The following is a 22,959-nucleotide window of genomic DNA, read 5'->3' on the forward strand; positions in this document are numbered from 1 at the left end:
CCCAGAGCTAATGTGGGTTTACAACGACGGCGAAGCAAGACACTCACGAGTATTCTACCTACAATGATTACCGCTAATTGTTATCACACTAATTAATTGTTGTGATGAAATCTCTTTATCTATCCCTGAAACCTGTCAAGTAAAAAAGAAATTGCTGCCTCTATTTAGTTTTACATCGCAATGTTCTCTTAAAATATGTGTTTTGTGTGACGGTAGCCTTTTAATTCTATTGAGAATTTGACCGTGTTCTAGAGATGGCCAACGCAAACCGGTCCTGCTCTCTTCATCGGTTTGCAACTGCCCTGGAAAGTGTTTGAGGAAACGTGGATTTTAAAAAAATGTATCTTCTCCCGCGGTCTTTGACTGCCACCTGGCGTTCAGGCGATGCAATCGCAACGGGTCGTTCCGCGACTCCCAAAAAGTCAAAAACAAATTGTCCTGTTCCCTACTCGAAGCAAACTCTTTGGTTCTTTCGGTAAAGTCACGTGGGTGAAAATAAAATCAAAATAACTGAATCACGACGTTTCGGAGGCAACACAAGCTTCCGTCATCAGGTGGGACAACCACAGCAGAAATGTTTTACTGCAGTGGGCAGCATCAGTACGGACACCTGCAAGGCACGAACGCTTCGGGGCCGTTCGTAAATGACGTCACGCACCTGGGGGGGGTGGGGGGGGGTCAGACATTTGTGACGATGTGTGACGAAGGGAGGGGGGGGGTTGAGAAATGTGACGTCACCTCAAAATGCGTAACTTGAAATAAATATAGACAATACGTTCTACTTAATTAAATTGACTTTTTAATAAATGTTTTCCCCTACAACATCAGAGTGCAGCGCCACATTAAATACGCACTACAATGGCAATAGTTTAAAGCGATTTGAAGCATGTTTTATTTTTTTAGGGGGAGGGGGCAGAGCTTTGTGACGTCATATTTCAGGGGGGGGGTCTGACTTTTTGTGTCGCCATGTGACGAGGGGAGGGGGTCAAAAATCGCGTGACGTCATTTATGGACGGCCCCTTCACACTCATCACACACACACACAGGGCGCTTTCCACAGATGAACCATCCATAATACAGGTTTTTTTGGGGGGGTTAGATTGCGTAACTCTATAAATGTGTCGTTAAACCCGCCACCACACGACATTTATATATTTACGCGATTTCTCCAAAAAAATAAACCTGTATTGTGGATATTGGTCGCGAAAGCCTCCCACGTGTTAAACAGATGAGCCACAACATCTAGCCGATCTCATCAATGAGCGCTAAACCATCATCATCACGCCAACTCCACTCATCATCCTGGCTGCTGGGCCATCGAACAAAGGCGGTGGTCACCGCACCGCGCGGCGCTTTCAGATGCGCTTCTGCGGCCGTCTGGAACGCTCTTCCTTCCGATATCAGGAAGCCACTGGTGCTGTGCACTTTTAAATCACCACCTCGATCAAAAGCTCATTTCTTTAGAACTGATTTTTTGTGTTTAGTCGATGATCTTCCACCCGCACCTCCGATTATCGTGGTTGGCTACGTACGGTGCGAAAGAAGTTCAACGTACACTCATCACTCGAAGGCGACTTCCAGCTTTTTCTTCCCTGAAGCCACGAGCCCTAGCCCCACCCGTCTCTATATCCCCTCTTTTCCCACTAATGTCTCTGTGGGGGTTTTTTTTACCTCCCCCACCCAATCCCCCCCCCCCATCTCCCCCTTTTGATGCCTTTCTTGCGGGCGCCGTTCTTCAATTAATTATTTCCGCCGCTCGCGGGCCCCGTGCCCGTTGCGTGACCCCCACATCTGACCTCGGCGTCACGGGCACGACCGCTCAGACGTTGACCGCGTGGGGCAGCGACGCCCGTGCATGGGTTGGTCCGTGCAGAGCTGGGACAATTCGTCAATGAAGTTTAACAAATAAAAATAACACTAGTCAACAAAAAAAACTTTTTTTTTTCTGGTCTGGACTTATGCAGCTGTTTTAGACTAAATTCAGGGTGCTGATTCCAAATCTGATCTCAGATTTGCTCTATCACATCTCATTTTATGCTATCGGCATACCCCATGTTCATTTATTTTACCCGAAATTAACTCGGTCACTTATGATTGCAAGTTGTTGCGAGCCAGTGACTGCTTTAGTGTTAAAATATGGTGCTGTATTTTTAGGATAGTGTGTTTATAATATCATTTCATGTAGATATCCACATCTATTTAATATTTTTCTTCTGCAGTTTTTATTGAAAATGCAATATTTGATATCTCAAAACCCTGATGTAAGACAAAAACTGATGCCAGATTTGGAATCAGCACCCCAAAATGACATTAAAACCGTTGGAATACCTCGTGCCAGAAAACGTGTGTTGACCAGTGTAATCAATTGACGAACGAACGCTCGGTCGAGTCTTGAATTGCGACTCGAAATCTGGAGGTTGGCGAATGACGTCCCTCGCATCGAGCGGTTCAAGTGCCGCCCAACGTCACTTACCATGCACGTCCGCTTTTCATATCAGAAAGAATGAAAGCGATTGCGATATTGCGATCTGGATGTGTGTGGGTGCGTGCAGTCGTTTGTGACTGGACTGATACCAACACGGTGGCGAGATGTTCGCTACTTCGCCTGGTATACGGGAGGTCGTGGGTTCGACTCCAACCCTGACGCCCGCTGTATATTTGGAGATTGCGTCTCTCTCCCCGTGGTCGCGTGGATTTGTCTCCGGGTCCTCCAGTTGTCACCTCCGCATTTACACTCAGCATGCGTTTAAGAGTATTTGGCTGCTACAAACTTCCACGTGATAAGCCACTTCGTTGCGCCATCATTTGCGACAGCCAGGTCGGGTTTGAAAAGCAGCTGTGCATTTCAGCTGCCCTTCCTTACCTGGAGTTGAGTTCAACTCGCTACACTTGAGCTCCCGGCTTCACCATGGAATCAAACGCAGGTCCTCACCGGGCGGTCCTGGTTCCGACCTCGGACCCCCGAATCCGCTAAAGGACCAAGTGGCGTAGCTAGGATATTTTGCGCCCGGGGACGAACTATAAAATTGGCGCCCCCCCCCCCCACCCCCGTTTAATCACATACCAAAATGTAATTACATGACATGTAGGCCGTGTGTGGCGGGATATATAAACTTTTAGGTTGAGGTGTGGATTTTGTGCAGTAGTTTCAGGCTGCCGTGCCCGCCGCAATAAGTTATAATGTAACGTTGTAAGCCTCATTTTGGCGCCCCTTTACCTTGGTGCCCGGGGACATATGTACCCCCCCCGCCCCCTAGCTACGCCTCTGCAAGGACCCCAACGGTCTCACCTATCCCGCCATCCGATGGCTCCACACCCCGTGGTCACGGGACTCGCAAGAGAGCTCCACCACGCTGGAACCCTGGGACCAGGACCGTGGAAAGACGGCGCCGTCCTTCCAACCTCCGTAGTGTAGCGGTCAGTGCGCTGCGCTGCGAACCCGGTGACCCGAGTTCGTTTGCCGCTCACGGCCAACACCACTGGCGATTATTTTAATCGGTTTCGAGCCTCCCCCAGGTCGACTCGGCCTCAAATGAGTATCTGGTGCGGTGTGCTATAAACATCGCCACGAGGTCAACAAAAGTGGCCGGGCGTTGTGCTGCCCCCCCCCCTACTCTCTCGTGCGCCGTGCCGGACTTCATGTCTTGAACAAACCGTTGCAAAAGAGCCGATTCCTAGTATTGTTGAACCGCAGTTCACCAATCATTCAATAACGCAATCTAAGTAAACACACAGGCGCCAATCGATGTAGTTGGCAGTGAGCCCACACACACACACCCGCACACTGTGTAGAGACTGGGAAAATACTTGGCGTTAAACATTTTACCCAGGTCTGCAGGAGATCACAATGAAACGACACGAAGAGGCGAACAAGTGCAAGGCACGATATTTTAATTGGCTTTATACACGAAATCACTTTACAAACGTGCAGAACGGCATACATTCTCATACACAACAATCATGTATCTATCTCTCTCTCTCTCGTAATGAATAAACACTTCTTTGTTATCCCTTCAAGACGTGTCAGAGGAATGTCTTTACTAAATCACACGTGTAGTACGAGCCAGCGCACACTTTGGCTTAACGCGCGGCACCTGCCGTGAGTTTGCCCTTCTTGTTCCAATTCCTGGACCAACAACCAGGTTAAGGAACCGCATTGCCAATGGACATTGTAATTGTCTTGTGGAGTTTCGTTAGGGGACGACGTGAAGTTCTCCACCGAGTTTGGGGGGGGGGGGCAAGGCGGCACAATCTAGCAACGTGCCACTTTTGTACATCGATCTCAATACAATGACAACAAAGACAAAGCTGGCCCGTGTAGACTTAACAGACTGTTGGGGCAAGGTGCTGTTAGCGAGCACCTATGAAGGCCGGAATACACACACACACACACCAAATTATCATTTGGCATCGAACCATGGAATCTGGCTCATTTTGAGCAAGGCCTCAAGGATAGCATCAAAATACTGCACTTTTAAACAAACCACACTGTCGGCCGATTCCGAACGGAAATGCTCGCTGCATTCCGCACTAATTTGCGCCAACGAAGTCGGCGTTCACACGCTCAACGAGAAATGGGCAATATGGTCAACCCCGTTATTGTTCTCGAGTCGAGGCCATTAAAAATCCCACATCAATGACGACGAGGAATTACCGACACTGACCTACGGTTTGACTACTGCGCCGATCGGCGAGCGAACCCACCTCCCCCACATCGGGTCGTGCATTTTGGCAATCATGGGTCGGTGACCGATTTGACACGTTTTCGCTGCGCGTACGGTGCGCGAAGGGCGTTCCGAAACACGTGCGCGTACGTGAGGACCGCCAACGTGGCACTCGTGACCAAGATTGCACGTGACCTCCAACAAAGTAATTACCAACAACATGTCACGGACAACCAATGTGTCACTGAGACCATCAATATTGCATGGACAACAAACGAAACAAAGAGGCGGCGCTTGTTATAAGAATAAGTCGCCAAATAACCTGGCTCTTCAGCATATCATTAAATGTTCTTATGAACGGTAACACAATCATGACGATACAAATTCTACAAGAATTTTGCACAAAACGAGTACGCGTTGAAAACAAAAAAAAACACACCTACTGCCGTGACAAACAACCTAAACTTTGATCACACAAATTAAAAGGCACGTAATTTACTTTGCCCATGTTTGCGTCTTGACCTATACAACTACAATGTGGTACTGAGGGATAGATTAATTCTTCCAAAAAAAACACGGTGAAAAAATGATTTTTTGAACGGATTTCCTGCTCCTGTTCGTGGTGGCTGTGGATTACAGGTGTGCACTTCCGTGACACAGGAGATAAGTAGAATAACCAAGGCCTTGAAAACAACGTTGCATGGCAATAACGTCCAATATTCCTTCTCTTTTACAGACAATTTAAAGCCCGCCTGTAAAAAAAAACATTCAGAAGTCAAAAAGCCACGCGCGTTAGGAAATCAATGGTAAGGATGGCTTTTGAGCTGCACATCTGTACATGTCATTAAATATACAACCGTGTAAAAATTGTATACTATTCCCAAGTTAGTAACATTACATTTTAGTGGAGCCAAAGGATAATATTTCAACGATTCAAAATAATGGTATGTTGCTATTAAAACCGAATGTGACATCCGTAACATGTTCTTGGTAACAATTTAAAAAGAGTTGTATTTTATTTCTCCACTCTTTCTGTGCAAAGAAAACGTAATATAAAGATGCCTCGTATTAAACAAAACATATTTTCACCCTTAATAAATTTTGCGGCCAGGGTTGCATGACAGATCGCCGTTACGGACGTGAGACATTATGGCTGTGACTGGCAAGTAAGCAATGATGGGGGGGGGGGGGGGATTGCAAAAAAAGCATGCATCTTATATACAAACAAAACAATATTAAGGAAATCACACAAAAAAAGGAGCAGCATATGCCAACACCAGCAAATCGGTTCAGTTATTGGAATGGAGTTTAAATGTTTTAATTAATTTAATGAACACCTAGCCGACAGCATCCTTTGCATTCATAAAATCTCCTCGTACCAGTATATACCGTGGCATTAAGTGCACCCACATAAAGACTGCCCAAAACAGATGACGTACTGTTTTAAATGTCGTGGCAAGTCGACGCTTGAGCGATCAGTTGCACTACTTGGTTGCATACGTGCAGGCAATTAAGTTGCGCGATTGAGAGTTTCGTCGTAAGCGATTATGGGGGTGGACCAGCGTAAAATAATTCTAAAAGTCCCCAATGACCTATCTGTAATGTAACAATCAGTGTAGTTTAGAAGAAAACATTTGGTGCAACGGTTGCTTATTAACTGCCACTACGCATCACGAAAACATAGTTTTGATGTTGCACATCGGTTGTAAATATTATCTTCAGTTTACAAAGGGGGAATTTTTGTTTTTTTTTTTATTTTAAAAATGCGACTTTCTACTCAACATTTGCACTTGAGGCAGTGCCAATTCTCCTCGATTCCGCCTTGAGGCTGTGGTGGGGAACTCCCCACTCGTGCGGCAAGTCTTTTCATAGGACGACCACTGTTCACTTGATTTTATCGACCACATAGGGATGATGAGCCGAGCCAACCCCCTCCCCCAACGAGGATTTGAACTCACAACCTTCCGACTGCAAACCTACCGCTGAGCCACGGATATTGTTTGGATTCAGAATCGCGTATTTAACTTTTTGTTGCTTTTGAGTTTCAGTTCCTTCGAAAGCAATCGAGCGATTACTTATTTATGAATCGTCTCCTGCCTAACCACCAGTGGATGAGCAGCTTTATCAGCAAACAAAGTCCGTGAGCCGAACCCGAGCCATGGCGGAGCCGCTCACGTGTTAACGACGAGTGACGGAGGAGGGCCTTCAAGCCTGAGCCGAGTCGTGTTCAGAGCGAGCCAGGCCGCGACTCAGAATTCGGGCCCTCGCTCAGTGCAGCAGTCCACCGGGGCGGAATAATTTAAACTTAAAGCGAGTAGTGCGTTCTTTAATCTGGGAAGCTACAAACGTGAGAGTAGTGTTTGGTTTAAAGGTATTCGTTTTACAAAAATATAACTTCTATTTTTTGTTTGCAAAAGACCATTGGTGATTAATGTAAAGGTATAACATGAAAATACTATGAGAAATTAACTTTAATCATAATTCAGTCTTGATTAAAATTTGTTCTTCCTGTCAAATGACAAATCATGTTCCACTTGTCCATTTCAAGTTCTTTAAAGAAAAACATCTTCTTGATTACTGTCCAGAAACCATCACATCCATATTGCTGGACTGCAAGTCATACCATTAGCACAGAACACATGATATATTCATATGATTCTGGGAAGCCGCCAAGTCTTTCTCACGAAATTACTTTAAATGTTCTGGGTGCAGATCCCACAAATCACCAACTTCGAATGATGTAACACAGCAAAGAATGTCACGAATCTTTGGACCAAAGAAATTATAATTGTCAGCCAGTCATAACTTCACAAAAGCACTCGGTCTGCAATATATAAATTCGCTAAATTATTCTTTGTGGAATTTTTAAAATCATACATTTCGTTTGCAAGTGTCAAATTCCTAACGCTGGAACTTCCCGTAGATTCGTGCTTAAGTCTGCAAATGCACAACGCTTCAATGCTGTACTGTATATACATTCATAAAGTCACTGTCGAAGGAGTGTTACTTGATTAAAGTTAATGTTTGGTGATTTGAATTGTCAATCAATGCTAGGGCCACACTATTGCATGTGTATATATATATGAAAAAGATATAGAAACGTGAAGCAAAATCATGTGTTCCCAGTTTGGGCTCAAATTATTCAATTCGGTTTATACCGGACATGCAGTTTGTTCAAATGTAATGTTGTACTTTTCAAAAATGTGCTTGTTATATTAAAAAAAAAGATACACATTATAACAGCAGCTGCGTATCAATGAAAACTGTCTCATGTCCGAGACGAGCTCCAACTGATTGGCTGCTGTTATTACATTTGCCGAACACGTCACTTTAACCTCGGGGAACCACATTACACCACGTCACAAACACTGGGATTTATATCTTTGTAAAAAAAACAACTCACACGTCAACGCATTTTATATTGTTCCCGCATACTACATATTACAGTTTCAAAAGAGCCGTCATGTAAAGGCATGATCATCAGCAGCAGCCATGATCAAGCCACTGCTAGATGAAAGCATCCCCCCCAAGTCGCAACAACTTCTTACGATCTTGCGCTCGAACTGATTTGATTGCTCACTCTCCTTGGTGGTGATTATTTAAGTTACGTGTGAAATGCACTTTTAGTCTCTTTATTTCTTTATTGCCAAAACATGTCTTGCAATAGAAATGCATGTGTAGCATAATCATATCCAGTTTACAATCATTTTTGCCACACACACACACACAATCTGTACAATAATCAGTCTAGTATATACACATGACAGGTCCCAATATAGTTTCCTTGACGTTTAAACCAACTGTACCATCTTCTCTTATACGTACAAACGGCGTCGCAGATAACCACCTGCACGAATTCCAAAGGATCGTGGCGTTCTGTGCGTTTACAAACGGCACATTACCTTCCACCGAAATCCGACCGAACATTTTCAAGCCTGCTCCCACGAGTAAGGCTATTATGTAAACAAAGTCAAACCGGTACATTGAACACAAACCCCCCTCCCCCTACACAACGACCGTCGTTCGCCACGAAGTTGCGGTGACGTCACCACGGCGCTAGTGCCAGGCTAGGTGCACCACGAGCCCTCCATCGAACGAACATTTTCATTTTTTACTCCAAGTCAAAAATTCGCCAGGGTGCAGCTTTCACATAAATGACGATACACCTCAAAGCAAGGCTCTCTCATGATTTGTATTGATATTAGATGAATATTTATCAAATGTGTGTATTCCCATTCAACGTAGAGCACGATATTGATCCCGGTATTTGATTTATATATGTACGCTCGTGTTATCCATGTTCGGTGACCACCTAATTAAAAGGGAGGCGCGCAGGCAACGTCCATTCACTTCCAGCAGACGGGGAGACAGACAAGGAGAGGCACAAACAGAGGTACAGCGACAGAGAATGAGATGGAGAAGGCCGTAGAGAGATGAAGATGGCACTGACAGGGAGAGTGGATGGAATGAGGGTGTCAGTGTGTGTCGGTGAGTGATCGCGTGCGTGTATCAGTGAGCGTGTGTCTGGAGTGTAGCAGTTTGTGCGCTGCGCTACAAACCCAGCGACCCGGGTTCGATTCCCGCTCACGGTCAACACCAGTGACGATTATCTGAACCGGTCCTAGGCCTCCCCTAGGTCGACTCGGCCTCAAATGAGTACCTGTGTAAACATCGGCCCGGCGTGGTGCTGGCCACCCACCCCCTCGTGTACCGTTCCGGCCTTCATAGGTTCTCGCTAATAGCACTTGCCCCAACAGTCTGTTAAGGCTATACGGGGGATCTTTGTTTAATGTGTGACTGTTGAGTTTCAGTGTAGGGAGTGGTTCCGTTCCATTTCACGGCCAACAACAGTGACGATTATTATCTGAACCAGTCCTGGGCCCACCCTACGTCAGCTCGCCCTCAAATGTGTGCTGTACATGAATGGTTATGCTCTTGAAAACAAATAACTTTACTATTTTGTTTTCAATTCGGGTCTGTCTGGTTACATAACTAAGATATTAGGCAACAAAAATACAAAGTGCTGTTCATACATAGAGAGACCAAACAAGGCAAGACATATCATGCCCTCCACGCTGAAGTCGTGTGGTCCCATTCCTAAATCGCAATGACCACTTTGGTCCAGGCAAGTCCAGTCAATATCAACTCAAGAGACGATGTTGTTCCGTGGATCATCTGTTCCCAGTCCGAGACTCCAAATCCTCAGTTGGAACTTTGTTTGTACCTGCAGACAACACAAACAAGACACATGAGAAGCAGGATCATCATTACCATCATCATCCATGGCCAAACTACTGGATGAAGGCCTCCTCCTCAAGTCGCAGCCACCTCCCACGATCCTGCGACGTAGTAGCATCACAAAACTCAATCAGGTACAATTCAAAATACAGGCCTCACTCGAGAAACCTTAACAAACACCCCCCTACCACTCTCACCATCACGCACGCTCCCCGATTCAAAAAGCCTTTCCTTCATTAACGGGGCTTCGGCTCGCGATGGGACGCTCAGGGAGGGAGGGGGGAGGACACGCGGATCTACACGACGAGAGCTATTCGTCTTGGGCCGGGTCGTCCTTTAAGGTAATCGGCACGGCCGTGTGGCGGCGAATGGGCCGTCCACAGTGTCGCCCTCGCACCTTCTGTCTCCGAAAAGAGCTCGGCGCTGGTGATGCGCCCCTCGTTGTACTGGTTAATCCGCTCCTCCATGCGTCGGCGGGCCGGGTTCAGCCACATCCCTGTTGGCTCCGGTAAAGCCGCCCGGCTACCTGCCAGTGCACGGGGAGGGCAAAGCGGCGCGGTTACTCCATCACCACACCGTCGGCCCACCCTCGGCCCAAACGGTGTTAGACCAGAGGACACCTACAAGGCGAACAGCACAAAGACAATGCACTATCATGATAGTGCATTGTCTTTTTGAGTAGGCTCTAAAGAAAGCTGTCTCTGGTGTGGACCAATCAGTTTCAAAGACAATGCACGTACTACCCAGAGCATATTGTTTTGCTTGCATGTTCACCGTGTGGTTGATGCAGGCACGATTCCTTGCAAAAGGTTTCAGTCTGGTGTTTTAACATCCTAACACCTGTTTTGTTGTCAGAAAGGGTACAACCTATTCTTATACGGTTTTTAGTTCCATACACAGGAAGGTAACGCCACTGCAGTCACAGGCAGTGTTTACACTGGTAGAGACACGAGATGATCACCAGTGGGAATAATGATGAATCGATTCAAAGGAGTTATTGTGATCATGACAAATGCATGAAACCACACGTCAAAAATCAATTATCCATCCACATATGATGTATCTAATTGGCTCACAATCTCTGCAGCAGCAGCCACTAGGAAGAACTATATTCAACTCAATGGTAAAAAAGATCATGATTGGAACCATGACCCCCAATCTTAAGATGTGTAGCCCTAGCTAACGGTGCTCTATCCCCCCTCTTCGACCCGAATCTCTGAATCTTGGACATTGGGCACGGATGGTAAATCAACACGATTGGCACTTGCACCCTTCCCACTGAGAGTCGAGAGCCGACAACCACAGAGTGGTGGCACCAGGTCACGAACAGAGACAGACGAACGCACGTCAAGTGGTCACCTTGGCTCGCGTTCGCAGACGAGGTTGACGATGACGACGACGAATGTGGCGGCGGTGGAAGAGACATCGGACCGTCCACCCTCCGCGCCCAACAGTTCTCCGCCCCTTTGAGCGACAGGGACGCCGCATCGTAATGTCCCGGCCGTGCCATGCTCTTGCCGGTGCCCGTGTGCTCGCTGCGTCCAGACGACGGCTGCGGCGGCAATCCGCGGTGACAAAGAAGCGCGTCGTCGCCACCGCTGCCGCCGCCGCTTTCCATCATCCTCGCCACAAACTCTCGACCGGCCTCGAAGGAGCGCGCCACTCCTCTCGGCTTCGCGTCCGGCCCGCCGGCGCCGCCACCGCCGCCCACGTGCACGCTCTCCATCGCCAGCGACAAGGGGAAGGGTGCAGCCTCCGCTCCGCCACCGCTGCCGGAGCCCACGCTGCTGCCGGCGCCCGCGCTGCACAAATCGTCCGACTCGCAGGGTGCGCGCAAGAGCTTCTCGGCGTCGTCGGCAACCGAGGCGGCGCCCCCGCCCCCCCACCACGAGGGTTGGCGCCCACGGCAAGGGGGCGACGACGGCGGCGGGGGGGGGGTGCCGCGCGTCGGACGTGGCCGCCGTGACGGGCGAGTGCGAGCGCAGGTCCTGAGGCAGCATCGGGAATTGGTGGACGTCGGTCGACTCGACGGGGACCTGTCGAGGCCCCGCCGGCTCCAGCGGCGTCGTTCCCCGGTGGCCGAGCGGGGTCGGCGCGGCGTCCGAAGGCAGGGCCAGCGGGCGCGTGTTGTCGGCATCCGTTTTCCGCATCGCCTCCAGGCACTCGAGAACCTGGGTCGACGAGACGGCGCAATTCGGAGCTGGCAAGACAATTCAACGTGCCTTGCACGCTCCCCCCCCCTCCACCCCCCACCCCCTTGCACGAATCTAGGCGGCGCAACGCGCGCTGGTCCTGCAAGAGCCGACGCCGCGTCGTTAATGAGAAACGGGTAGGCGGGGAAAAACCCAAGCACACGCACGGAGTATGAGAGGAGTCTGGGAGAGGTAAGACAGTGCGTGGAGGGGGGCAGATTTGAGATCAGAGGCGAGAGGGTAGGAGAGCCAAGTGAGATGGGGCACACATACACCGCGTGACGCCGCGTCGACACCGCACCTCGGTCATCTCGGGCCGTTTCTTGCGCTTGTCCAGGCACTTGCACGCCAGACGCAGAACGTCGGTCGCCTGGCTCTGAGGGTAGGGCCCGGCGGAGCGATCAAACATCCGCTCGCTCACCGTGCCCACCTCGTCCGAGTCCAGCGCGTCCTCCACCTCGTCTTTCTGGAGGTGGCGAGCGGAGCAGGAGGGAGGAGGGAGGCCGGATTAGTTTGGTTACACTCCCCCGCAGGGATGCTGACCGGGGTGCGACGGCTCGAGATCGCCGGTTTGATCGACCCGGCGGGGCAGTTGAAAGCAACGGAGGGGCTTATTGCAATCCCACCTGCCTCTTTGTCCACCCAGCGGTGTCAGAATCAGGAACTTTATTTCGACTGGAGGAATCCGATGAGCTACGAAGCTCCGGTAACCGAGTGCAACTGGGTAACGCCCACCGCAGCCAGTCGGTCGGCAGTTCGTGTGTGGAAGGGTCGACCAAATGCCCTCTAGAGCTCCCTCCAGTGGAGGCCCTTCCGCCAGCAAGTGGCGCGAGCGAGAAGTCGCAGGGCCGAACACACCGACCGAATAAGACGACTCCCCCACCCTCCACACACGCCCAACCCACCCCCACACCCCCCCCCCTCCACTGGATGCCCCCACACATCCCCCTCCACCTTCCACCCTCCACCCGGACGCCTGCCGCATATTTGGAGTTTGAATGTTCTCCCCATGGTCATGTGGATTTTTCTCCGGGTCCTCCTGTTGTTCTCTCCATATTTATAAACATGAATTTAGAGTATTTTGCTGCAATAAATTTCCACTTAAGCCCCTTCGTTGAGCTATCATTTGTGCTCACGTCGCTTCTGAGAAAGAGCTACGTGGATCAGTGAGCCACAGCTGGTAAAATAAAAAAGAGTTTAAATAGTTAATAGAAACGCGCACCATCTGCTTCGCGACGGACGCTAAATCCTGGACGTCGTTCAACAAGAGCAGGCCATGCGTGCAGGCGTTACCACCCAGCTTTGGCAAAATGCAAAAGAATTTACCCTCCAATTAGCAACACCGATCGGCCCGCTCCACCGTCCCCCGTCTGTGAAACTCTCGTGGCTGGCCAATCGAACCCGACGCAGGAGCCGCTCTCCTGAAAAGGAGTTCCTGAGACGCACGGCACATCCGTTTGAAGTCGGTGTCCATTTGTTATGGAGGCGGAAGATTACAACCAACCTCGTAAGGCGATTAGCCAATTCTGCCGAAATCACTCGATGAGGCTGGTTGTAATCACCAGCGAAATGTCACAATACTCATCAATATTATGGGTTTATCCTCCGACACACAACCAGTGTGCCGAAGTCGTAACTAATCGGCACATTTTGTTTACGCGACAAACCCCTTTACAAATTGGCTGTGCCGGGTGGTGGCGGGTTTAATGACACATCTTCATTTACACGATCTAACCCAAAAAATAACCTCTACTACGGCCAACATTTACATGCCTTGCAAAGCGCGCTCCATCGCTCGTCAATCGAAATCGTTAAGTCGGGCAGCTTGCACGCAGCATGGCAGCATCCCTGCAAACGTGGATTCGGACCCTGAACTTCGGACGAAGAGACGAGCGCGACGACAAAAAGACGCTTTTCGAGAACTCACCAGGAACTGAGGCTGTGGTTGCTCCTGAACAGCCTTCCTCCCCGTGAGCAGCTCAAGCAGTACCTGGAACAGGAACGCACACGGGGCGCTGAGCCAAGGTGTCACAGCGTACGTCGACTGTCGCAACCTCCACTCCTGAGATTACACCACTCGCAATGATGACGCTCTAATCCGCGTGCTTGAAGAGGAAGGGGGGGAAAAACGCCGCGGCGTTCTTAAGCAGCGCGAGGCCACGGAAACGTGCCTTTTTTATGAAAAATAAGACGAGGTTTTTCACTTTCTGGCAATAAAACAGGAGGGGTTAAGATGTTCCAACACCAAATAGATTCATTTTGCAAGGAATCAAGTCATCACTAACCCACATGTACTTGTGGTGAGCATGCCAACAAAACACGCTCTGACAATATATGCATCGTCATTGAAACTGATTGGCCTACACCAGAGACGGCCTTCTTGGTGGCCTCGTCTCACCAGTGTCAGACCAGAGAACGCCAAAAGGCGACCATTGCCCTGTTTAATCGTTTTAATACGAAGGAAAAGAGTACGTCGCTTTAAATTACGCAATTCTGGCCATGTGGTTCGCATCAGAAGCATGGAAGTTTCATGCTGGTTGGGGCATCGTTCCAGCAGGAAGCCAACATTGGTTGTCCTATGGGTAAGAATTGCCCCAGCCAAAGGAATGTGGGATTTCCACCACTGGCTCAGTCAGGGCTGCAAAGAGATTATTACTTCCACCTCAACGCTCCGGCCCATTTCCACCACTGGAATATTCGCGAGGAGCATGGGACGCGGGGGGGAGGGGGGGGGGCAATTCAAAGCTCACCACGCCAAAGCTGTAGCTGTCCACCTTGGTCGAGAGCTGGCGTGATCGCACGTACTCGTCGGGCAGGTAGGCAAGCGTGCCGCGCATCTCCGCGCTGCGCACGTACGTGTAGCTGCGCATGCCCAGGAAGGGGCCCATGCGCGCGATTCCAAAGTCGCCGAGCTTTGCCTGGCAGTGGCTGTCCAGCAGGATGTTGGCACTGCGGGATCATGGTGAGAGGCAAAGGGGGAGAGAGACAAAGATGCCACGCGTAACCTTAACACGACTTTCGGGGGCAAGCGTAATTAGCGAACACCTATTAAGGGGATGGGTGGCCAGCACCACGTCTGGCCGCCTGCGTATCCCAAGTGGCAATATTTTTACACCTCGCACCAGCTACTCAATTGGGGCCGAGTCGTCCTAGGGGAGGCCCAGGACCAGTTCAGATAATCGTCACCGGTGTTGGCCGTGAATGAGAATCGGACTCGTGCCGGCAGGTTGGTAGCGCAGCGCGCTAACCGCTGCACTCCCGCTCCCCACCACACACGCACACAACAAGGACGTCGATTCAGCTGACCAATCAAAATATAGTCGCTCCACTACAAATCAGCTGTGCATGCACGTAGGCTTAAGCTAGCCCGATTGCAGTGGATCAACCTTTAACGGACCAGTGCCGTGCATCGTTGCATATCCGACCGTCACACATACGCGCTGATCAACCGATCGCCCACACCCAGTGCAGTACTTGTGCACAGTGTAACTGCCATTTTCCGCAGATGTTCGCATTATGCCAACTTCTTCACATCGCCGCCTCCACCTTGGTCTCCAGCGAGTCACATGCGCCAGACTGTTCGGTACGAGGGGGGGTGCCGATTTGGTGTGCGCACCACCCCTGCATCATGCGACTGCGGAAAGTTTTTTGATCTGGCATGTGACTGCGAAATTACTTTTGATTTGGCAACACTGTTTATAATTTTAGCACGGCCAGTTCATCTGTTGGATTTCGAGTGGTGCCAAGCACAGACGATGCTTGCAATCCTAGCATGATCACAGTGTATGATCGCAGCTCCTGCAACGGGTATTTTGAAAGTCCTACTTGACTCCCATGAGGAAAAGCTTTGCCAACCCCTACAATACAACAAAAGTTTAAATGGATGCACACTGCAATAGATCGGCCCACCGCACGTATGTGGTGGGGGTAGTCCACCTCTTCCCAGACGTCTGACCGGTGTGGAAGAGTAGGCCAAACACCCTGTCGAGGGGGCTCTCGGGAGCTTCCTCTGGTGGCCCTGCTGCCAGTAGTGGCTTCAGTAATTAGAGGGAAGAACCTTTTGATCTATCCAATGGCAAGAAGCAATAACAAAAATAGAAGCATATGACACAAGCGGCATCGCACCTCTTGATGTCCCCGTGTATGACTGGGTCCATTTGAGCCGTGTGCAGATACTGAAGGCCACGAGCAGCTCCCTCCGCAATCTCCAACCTCGTCCGCCACAACAGAGGTCCATCGCCCTTCTGCATTGACAGAGAGACACATACGAACGTTCACCACCCACCCCATGGCTTAGCCTTCAACTCCGTCCAGGTAAGTGCTGTTGGTAGACCGCCTTTAACGCCTTGCGTTAGAGGCGACCGTAGCCGGTCCTGTCTATTCTCGGGACGCACCGCTGCCATGCTTTCGACGGTCCTGATATTTTACAAGAGGGAATGTAGGTTAATGTTTCAAGGCTATGGACAAGCAGAAAGACAGATCCCCCTGTATAGCCTTTACAGACTGTTGGGGCAAGTGCTGTTAGCGAGTAGCACCTATGAAGGCCGGCACGGCACACGAGGGGGTGAGTGGCCAGCACTACGCCCGAGGAGGCCATATAAAGACAACGATCCCCCGTATAGCCTGAACAGACTGATGGGACAAGTGCTGTTAGCGAGTAGCACCTATAAAGGCCGGCACGGCACACGAGTGTGGGCCGTGAGCGGAGATTGGAACTGAAGTCGCCGGGGTTGGTAGCGGGGCATGCTAACCGCTCCACTACCACTCCCCCATACACACACACAGACGAGATGTGTCGCCTGCTGCCTTCTAGTGGCAAAATCTGGAAATGACAAATATTGCATAAGGACCAGGGAAATGCTCCATTTATACTGGGAAAAAAAGTTACCAGAAAGCAAACTGACCCAAGACTTCAAGATTTGAAGTTTTCGTGACTGCAAGGATTCATACTCTTTGATTTTTTCGGTAAAGTCACGTAGGTAAAAAAAATGTAAAACATTTTTTATTAACATTTAATTTTATTTATTTTAATTTTTTACCTACGTGACTTTACCGAAAAAACCCACGAGTATGATCCAAGACTACAGAATTAATGTTTAAAGCCAGCTGTCTGCAGGGTGACGTCCAGTTGAAAAACACATGGCCGTGACAGGGTTAAGGGCGGAATGGTATTTAACAAGCAAGATGCTGGAGGGGCCCAGAGACCCTCATCTCAGACTGCGGATGGTGAACCCTTTCCAGTTTTGATGATACATGTGTTCGGGAAAGGGTTAATGATCGTATAACACATCAGACGTAGGGTATGTAGCAACGATGCATCGATTAGATGATTATGCCCACGATACATGGATCAAAGGTCTCGCTCGATCAGTTTCCAAACACTTCTCGAGGCTGTGGTAAGCGGTGTCGTGCCCCCCCCCGCCCCCCCCACACAGCCGGGCGAGCCTAGCTGCTCACCCCGCGGTGCAGGCGATCCTCCAGAGAGCCGTTGGGCATGAAGTGGTACACCAGGCAGCAGTGGTCTTGCTCCAGGCAGAACCCAGCCAGCTCGAGCACATTCGGATGCCGCAACCTCAAAGGAGAAAGAAACGGGCAAGGGCAGCAGACGTTAACCGTGAGACCACGGAGAGTCGGAGGAAGGTACGTATATTGAACGTCTTTCGCACCGTACTCATCGGAGGTGCGGAGGAAGGACAACACACTAAACACAAAGCAGTTCTAAACCTCCGGTTGGCTACGTACGGTGTGAAAGAAGTTCAACATGCGTACGTCCTAAAGAAGTGAGTTTTCAAGGCAGAGTGAGTCTGTGCTCAAACTCGTGGCTATGGCAGCGCTAGTGTCTCTACGTGGTGGGTTTTTTCGCGGTTGTCCTGCTGGACAGCTCTCTCCGATGTGCTTCCGGGTCGAGCCGCATGTTGCTTGGCACAGTGTCCGACGTTCGCTCCACGTGCTGGGAGATTGTTTAGGAACTTCAGCAACCGAGGCTTAGAGCGTGTGGTGCAAAAAGTCGGACATCATTAAGGCCTAAGCAAGCGGTGGAAATTTCAAAGTAAGCTCTGAAAGAAAGACTGAGTTCCCATTAATGGGCACCACGTGGGATTTTATTTTATAATTGTCACAGCCAAGAGACAACTACGAACGGAGGACCCGACACTCACATGTAAAGGTGCTTCATTTCGGCGTGCAGGCTTTCCAACACCGTCTGCCACTGGATTCCACCTTGCTGCAACAGCAAGACGGGAGAGCATCAAGCAAAGCGGACAAACACCCGATGGTCCGGAGACTCCACGCGCCAGACGATGGCAACTTGACGATTCTTTCGGTTCAACATTAGCACATCAGCCGCACCATAACAACTCTTGGAACCTCCGAGTTCAACCAGTCTACACAACAAAGGCTCATTTCTAGCAGCGTGCTTCAGCCGCACCGAACCTCACAATAATAATATCCAGGGCCTACCTTGGCTCCTCCCACCCTCAACCAGTATATATACAAGGACTGTTTTCTTGGAATTTCTCTTACCTGATACAGCTATCGTGCTGTGACGGTTCCACCTGAAGACGAAAGCTTGTGTTGCCTCCGAAACGTCGTGATTTTTATTTTATTTTTATTTAACTTTTATTAATTTTAAATTTATTTATTTTTTACCTACGTGACTTTACAGAAAAAACCTAAGAATATTAGCACATCACCGGATAATCAACATGAGCACGTTACTGGATAATCAAGTGTGGACTGAAGTTCGTACATGTGTCCATATTTGGGACCAGTATCACATTAAGCATTTGAATTTCGAATATTTGCATTTAAGCACAATTTCTGATCTCTTTTGGGGGTTTTGAGATCATTGACATTGTGTAAGATTGTGGGAGAACGCACAGAAGTGATGTTAAAAGTGACGTCATTTCCTGCGACGGCACACTTTAAACCAATTCACTTTTTCGGCCCAACTTCTCAGATTCTCTTTCACATTCATCCGAAAACTGGGGACGCATCCGTGAAAACCAGAACCGTCTCATTCTATACACGTTTCACTCTCACCATCGCAACACCAAGAATCCACATTTACACAGAGACAGGTAAAACGAAGTCATGGGGTGGGAGGGACAGGGCGAGTAAAATCCATCACAACCTTTTTCAACAATTTGACGGCAAACGGGGTCCTGTGGATGTCAGCCTTGTACACGACGCCAAAGGCACCTTCTCCCAGCTTTCGGTCGATGCTGAAGTTGTGGGTGCCTTCCAAGATGGCTTGCAGCGAGAATATCTGCTGCAGGTCGAGCACTGGAGGGCGATAAGCAAGGCAAGCAGAGCCCATCAATGACGGCCTTCCCATTAGGATCGGTGAGCCCTAACCAAAGTAACTACGCGTGTATGTATGTACAGACAATCCCCGGGTTATGGACCGGTTAGGTTCTCGATAATTTTCCATGACAGAAACTCAACAATTTTCCCTAAGATTAACGATAAAATCCCCTACCCGATTCCTAGTTTGTTCTCTCTCAGTAATGTCTCGCGCTGTCGTCCGTTTTCTATCGCGACCTGAATCGTATCGCTGTACATACGCTCTGCACTTTCTACGATTCTTTCGTTTCATCAAATACCTACCATAACACTAACCATAATTAAGCCAATGGAACACATACTGTATCAAATTGTTCATGAATACCACAAAACATTTTATTATGAATTGTTAACAGAAAGCAGTCGCTTCAGAATGTTCATTTACCGTGCATTAGGCTAGGCCGAGACTTCTCCGATCGCTGTTGGCTGAGACGAGAAGCAATCGAAGTGTATTTGTGTTAAATAAAGTACATACAGCAAATAACTCGTGAAATAAACTTAAAATGAAGAAAACTAGCAATAGAAACATGGGGAAAAAAAGATAGTTCGAAGCACAGAAAACTAAATTACTTAATGCTACAAAAGGAAAGGAATTACGTAACAGTGCAGAGAGCGCCTTGGGGAAGATGCTACTCCGCCGGTAATCAATCGCAACCTCACCGCACTGCACTACTTGCGCTGATGGAACTAACACAAACAATTCCGCAAAATTATTTTTATTTCAACGATTTATGGGAGCATTCCCCCAAGGTCGGATTTCCGTAAGTCGGGTGTTCCTCAACCCGAGGACCGTCTGTATGTTCAGTACGTAGCCAACCACGCTAATCGGAGGTGCACGGGTCGCTATTGATCATTAACTAAATGATCAATAAGCGACCCCTGGCCGGGTGAGGCATGTAACGATAGATCGATTGAAATCAACGCAGAGGCCCAGAAAACGTGTAGATGTGTGCGTGTGTAACAAAGCTCGTGTCCGATTATGAATATAATATCACTTATTATGTTTGTTGTATTATTTTCTAAACTAAACAATTTTAGATTTTACCAGGTAAAGCTCACTGAGGTATATAACTTTTTTTCAGAAGCGGCATGGCCACAAGTGATAACTTAACCAAGTGGCTTATCGTGTGGAAACATATATGCACGTTTTTAAATTTGGACAGAAAAACCGGAGGACCTGGAGAAAAATCCACATGACCACAGGGAGAGAGACACGCAAACTCCAAATATACAGCAGGTGTCAGGGTCGGGATCGAACCCACGACCTCCTGTATACCAGGCAAGGTGGTTAACACCTCAGCAACGTGGCGAGATGTTAACTAGTCGAGAATGATCGTCTTTCGCCAGCGTCTTATCTCTGTGTCTGAGGATGGCCAACCAGGCCGACAAGACAATCGGAGATCGACAGACTGTGGTCACAACTTGGGTGCCGGGTATTTGTGGGCGGGGTCCCGTGATCACCATAGCGCTCCTTTAAGTCCGACGTTTCGCTCCGCGTGCTGAAGAAGCTCTCCACACACCCGAGCAAAGCGGCGTGACCCAAAGACGCGTCGAAGAGGTGAACAGAGAACAATGCAATCTGGGAAAAAAAAGCACGAGCCACTGACCAGCAGCGTTGTTGTCGGAGGGCGAATCTTGCGAGCCGATGGACTCCATCGTAGCCTTGCAGCTGCTGTCCACCTCGCTCTGCCAAAACAACAGCAAATATGCACAAGAGCACCACACCAGGGTGCAGGCCCCCAAATCACGACCGCTGGTTCCTGTGCCCCCCAACCGTGCGTGACCCCCCCCCCCCACACCAGGTTACTAAGGTCACAAAGAGAGAGAGAGATCACATGTTCACGCCTCTAGTCAATAACGTTGCGAGCAAGGTGTGCGTCTCACATTGTGTATCGGTGCGATGTGACGCGGTGACGCGGCGCTGGCATTCCCTGCGCTTAACTGAAATTTCTCCTGCTCAGTATCCATGGCGCAACCTGTGCTGCCCCCCCCTCCCCCCGAAAAAGCTTTGCAAACTCAAGGGTGGAGAACCGCTGAGCAAAACCCACCTCTCGACAAAAAAATCACGCGCACAATGCGCGGGAAACAACACCCGCAGTTGGTGGCCTGACGATGCTTACATTAGCCGCAGACATGTTGACAGAAAGGAGATAACCAGCTGCCTCGAAACAATATAAAGTTATAAACAGCCAGACCTTAATGCATCACAAATCCCACCGGGTTTATGTTGCAGCGACATTTTACTCTATTAATCCAGTCAAGGGTCACCGAGTCTCAAGCCTTTTCCAGGACCGGTTTGCATCGTCACATGTGGGCATTTCCTTTTTGAGGAGTGCTTTGTGCACGTAGCAGGAAACCAAAGTGTCCATATAAAATATGAGGGGATTAACACTCAAAAGGTTCACCCAACCATGAGCACCGATTGCCGACTCTACTGTCCCAGGCTGCACCACCTTCCGCAGATGTTTGTTTTATATAGAAAGCTTACTTTAAACAGTGGTGTCTGAGTAAGTTTGAGTAACAACAGTTATCCAAACGCCGTAGCAAAGGCTAACACGGGCTATGTTTATGTTTAACTCACCGCTCTCACTGTGCACGAGCGGAGCGCAGGGATTGCTTGGGTGCACTCGCGAGTCATTTGCGAACCGCTCGCGTACCCCCAGAGATAACGCCGCAGAAACAGCGTCAAGCTTCGTCAACGGAACCATCCAAGATGTAGGAGGGAAAGGAGCCTTACGTCCAAATTGCTGCACTTATCTTCCTTCAAGTTGCGCAGAGATCCGCCCATATTGTCGCTGGTGATATTATTACTGCTGCTGCTGCCGCCGCTACCGCTGCTGTCGCTGCTGCTGGGCTGAAGGTTGTCGGAACAGTTGGCAGAGCCGGGCGAGATGGGGCAGAACGTGTCACCCGGCGGTTTCCCGGGCAAGGGAAGCCCTGCACCGTCCAACACATTTGCAACGTTCAATTCTGTAAACACACGCAGAGGCACATCATTATTTTCAATGTCATTACCACTGATATAATTATCATAGCCATCATCATCATCACCACTAGCATCCGCTCCGTCATTGATGTCGTCATGAGCATTGAACTCGGAATCGTCCACATCATGATCACAGTCATCGGCTTCATTGTCATTCATCAGCAGCACACCGTCATCAAAATTGTCAGCATTGTCATAACAGCCCGTGGAAACGGATATAAATGGTCTACCTCTAAGGTCCATTGAAGTAGTCTCTAGTCCACGCAGCAGGGAGCAGCATTTTTTGCACGTGCTCTGCCATACGAGTAATATTCGTTGGATGACAGTCCAAATAGATGAATTTTCAGAGCTGGAATTTAACAAAATAAAATGTGGAACCAAATTGAATGGAATGGTCCTTATTGTGCAGTTATTGGTGACCAGGCTAAGACAATCAACTGTTTGCAGTAAGTTCTATCCATGAGTTTTGTAGAAATACATTTTACTTTTGCTCGTGAGTTTGCACAGTCCCACACTGCGATTTCCTCTTGGGCCG

The 22,959-nt window shown here is 49.1% G+C and overlaps 1 protein-coding gene across 2 annotated transcripts; it reads right to left on the minus strand.

Moving 5' to 3' along the window:
- Window positions 1–3,874: 3,874 nt before the first annotated feature.
- On the minus strand, window positions 3,875–22,752 carry LOC144731270 (uncharacterized). 2 transcript variants are annotated; one of them, XM_078612313.1, is made up of 11 exons: window positions 22,176–22,752; window positions 21,046–21,124; window positions 19,227–19,378; window positions 18,253–18,317; window positions 17,552–17,666; window positions 16,220–16,338; window positions 14,845–15,043; window positions 14,022–14,084; window positions 12,396–12,560; window positions 11,262–12,073; window positions 3,875–9,888 (listed from the first exon to the last, which is right to left on the minus strand). In XM_078612313.1, exons 1-11 carry the CDS (start codon window positions 22,665–22,667, stop codon window positions 9,867–9,869), a joined length of 2,283 nt encoding a protein of 760 aa, XP_078468439.1. In that variant the 5' UTR covers window positions 22,668–22,752; the 3' UTR covers window positions 3,875–9,866. The 2 variants fall into 2 exon arrangements, with proteins under 2 accessions (XP_078468439.1, XP_078468440.1); XM_078612314.1 differs by lacking the exon at window positions 3,875–9,888 and adding an exon at window positions 10,299–10,428 and having other exon boundaries at window positions 22,176–22,750.
- Window positions 22,753–22,959: the final 207 nt, after the last annotated feature.

The sequence above is a fragment of the Lampetra planeri genome, chromosome 38 (assembly GCF_965212315.1).
Source record: "Lampetra planeri chromosome 38, kcLamPlan1.2.h2, whole genome shotgun sequence".
Classification (NCBI taxonomy): Eukaryota; Metazoa; Chordata; class Hyperoartia; order Petromyzontiformes; family Petromyzontidae; genus Lampetra; species Lampetra planeri.